The sequence below is a fragment of the Etheostoma cragini genome, chromosome 4 (genome assembly GCF_013103735.1).
Source record: "Etheostoma cragini isolate CJK2018 chromosome 4, CSU_Ecrag_1.0, whole genome shotgun sequence".
In the NCBI taxonomy this organism is placed as follows: Eukaryota; Metazoa; Chordata; class Actinopteri; order Perciformes; family Percidae; genus Etheostoma; species Etheostoma cragini.
In genome coordinates, this window is record NC_048410.1 from 2,877,961 (window position 1) to 2,880,873 (window position 2,913).

Genomic DNA, 2,913 nt, shown 5'->3' on the forward strand with positions numbered 1-2,913 from the left:
CTGCTTAGAAATTAAGTGTTAACGAGCAGTTGGACAGGTGTACCTAATAAAGTGGCCGGTGAGTGTATATATATGAGCAATGCTTGGGGCTTTGTATCTTTATAGGTGGGCGGGTGTCGTGGGTGTGCTACCCCCTCCTTGTGGGCTGTAAATGCAAATATATGTTCTCAGTTCTCACTCTCACTGTCTGTCTGTGTGTTTCTTTCAGGTGGGGGTCATACTGGTGCAGTGCCTGGTGTTGATCTTCTACACCAGCAGTGTGTTTCTCTTCATTGGTACTTGCCTGTTGGGACTGTGCATCAGCAGTGTGTTCCCGTCAGTGCTGGCCTTTACAGAGGACATGCTAGACTACAAAGGTAAAGTAACGTACACACCTTCTGACACACTCCGCATCATTTCATCCTCTATCAGGAGGACCAAAAATTAGGATGATGTGGAATCAGAATCAGAATCAGAAATACTTTAATGATCCCCGAAGGGAAACTCTGTGTTGCAGTTGCACAAATAGTAAAATATATTATAGTAAAAAAGAGTATAAATAGGAATAAAGAAATATAAGGAGTGTGGATATGTACAGTATTTACATAGTTAAAGGAATATTATGATACAGTATTTACATAGTTAAAGGAATATCACGATACAGTATTGACATAAGTAACATAATTAAGGAGTTGCAATGGTGAAAAGTAATAATTATAATAATACTAATTGTAGCACTTTTATTGCACAAAACAGATACGATTTTCCAGTTTTAACCTCACTAAGTCTCTGTGTGTTGGAGTTATAAAGTTTTATGTCACAGGCAGGAATGACTTCCTGTGGCGCTCTGTGGTGCACTATGGGAGAATGAGTCTGTCACTGAAAGTGCTCCTATGAATAAGCAGCAAGCCATGGATTGGGTGCAAGACACTGATGTAGCGTACTAGTGGGGCAGGGCGATATGAAATAAATCAAATTTTACCTAATACCTTGATAACAATATTGCGATGATATTATAGGCTTGACTAGTGGTTAACGGGATTTTTGATAAATAATCAATAATAATGTTGACATAATGACTAAGCGGGTAAAGACTAATAATAGCACAGCTAGAACAGTCTGGTAAGTTCAGAAAATGAATCCTTTTACTGTAATGCAGCCTTTTAAACCAGGAAACATACCAACAATGTGATGATGTCCAAAATCTAAGACGACAGCTCGTCTACTATCACAATATCAATATAATATCTATATTGCCCAGCCCTACTAGCTAACAAAAGAAAGAGGATGTTGCACCAGCTTCTGGTTTAGAAGTAGTTTAGCAGACTTAAAGCCCATGTTGCAGGTTTAATTTTGCAACAAATTTATGCAATTTACTTGTTTTTAACTGTTATCCATTGTATTTGATGGTGTTTGTTATCACAAAATGGAATATAATACAAAAAGTAGGCACTATCTTACAGTGGTTTGCAATGCTTTGCCATTCCCCCACAATGCATTGCATGACTTCACGGTGGGGAGAAAACAGAGCAGCCCGCCTTGTCTTTGCAACTGGTCTGGCCTAATATGGCTTTTGGTCTTTTGATATTAACAGTCTATGGTCTCGACCAAGTCTAGGTGTCTTTATTATGTTTATAATAATATATGAGGGAAAGGGACACGCAGCTTAAACAGGGATGTTGTTTGGCTTTTCAAAAGTTTAGACGGCTAACTAAAGTGGTGCAGACGCGTGTTTGCTAACATTAGCGCAACCGCGTTAGCCTAGCCTGCAGGGTAAATATTACGACTGCCTTTGGTGTTTCCTAGCTAAATATGCGTTCATGTTGTTAACATAATACTGTACATGTGGCGTTGGTGCACCTTTTGTGCCATAATTGTCTTGAATGAAATAGTAAGCTTCACTGTGTAATGGGAAAATTGCATTCAAGCAATGATTTCATATATCCTTCCATAATACACCTGTATTATTGATTATTCACGTAGGTATTCCCAACTGCCTCTCAGGGTGTATGACTTTTAAATCTCTCCTTGTGTGTCTCCTCCCTGAAGGAGAAACTAACTTTGTTGCAACTTTGCCTTTTTACCCTAAGGACAAATGCCAAAAAAAAATGAGGAGGGTCATGATGCCTTCTATTCCTATATCCAGATTATTATACTGGTACTTATCTGAACTGACATCATGATCACTATATACTGATGTCACTAGATAGAAAGAAAACGTTGACTTTCACTCAGTGCTATTCACTGAGATTAAAAATAAAGGTCATTATTGTATGCACTGCTGCGTCGCTAAATGATAGCAACTTACCAGGAGACTTCCCCAATTCCTCATTTGCCCTCTCTCCATTCACTTTTAACTTTTATCTGCCTCACACATTTCACTGGGCGACAATTACTCGTTCTGTTGTATTTTGTCTTGACTGTTGTTGCGAAAAAAGTCATAGTATAGTATGTCGAAAAACAGTCATAGTATGTTGAAAAAGGTCATAGTATAGTATGTCGAAAAGATTGTACCGTATGTCGAAAAAATTCATAGTATAGTATGCCGAAAAAGAGTTATAGGATAGTTTGTCGAAAAAATTATAAAAAATTCATAGCATAATATGCTATGAAAGGTTATAGTATGTCAAAAAAGTCATAGTATAATATGTCGAAAAAAAGTCATAGTATAGTATGCCGAAAAAGACTTATAGGATAGTTTGTCGAAAAAATTATAAAGAATTCCTAGCATAATATGCTATGAAAGGTTATGGTATAGTATGTCGAAAAAGTCATAGTATAATATGTCGAAAAAAGTCATTGTATAATATGTCGAAAAAAGTCATAGTATAGTATGTTGATAAAAAGTCACAGTATAGTATGTCCAAAAAAAGTCATAGTATAGTATGTCGAAAAACAGTCATAGTATGGTATGTCGAAAAACGTCCTAGTATA

The 2,913-nt window shown here is 36.8% G+C and overlaps 1 protein-coding gene across 1 annotated transcript in view; it reads left to right on the plus strand.

Annotated features, from left to right (window-relative positions):
* Positions 1–2,913, plus strand: part of mfsd4aa (major facilitator superfamily domain containing 4Aa) — a 16,692-nt gene that overhangs the window by 8,830 nt on the left and 4,949 nt on the right. The window contains exon 7 of the mRNA XM_034868509.1: positions 209–356. Within this exon, the coding sequence (XP_034724400.1) occupies positions 209–356 (148 nt within the window). The remainder of the gene's footprint in view (positions 1–208; positions 357–2,913) is intronic.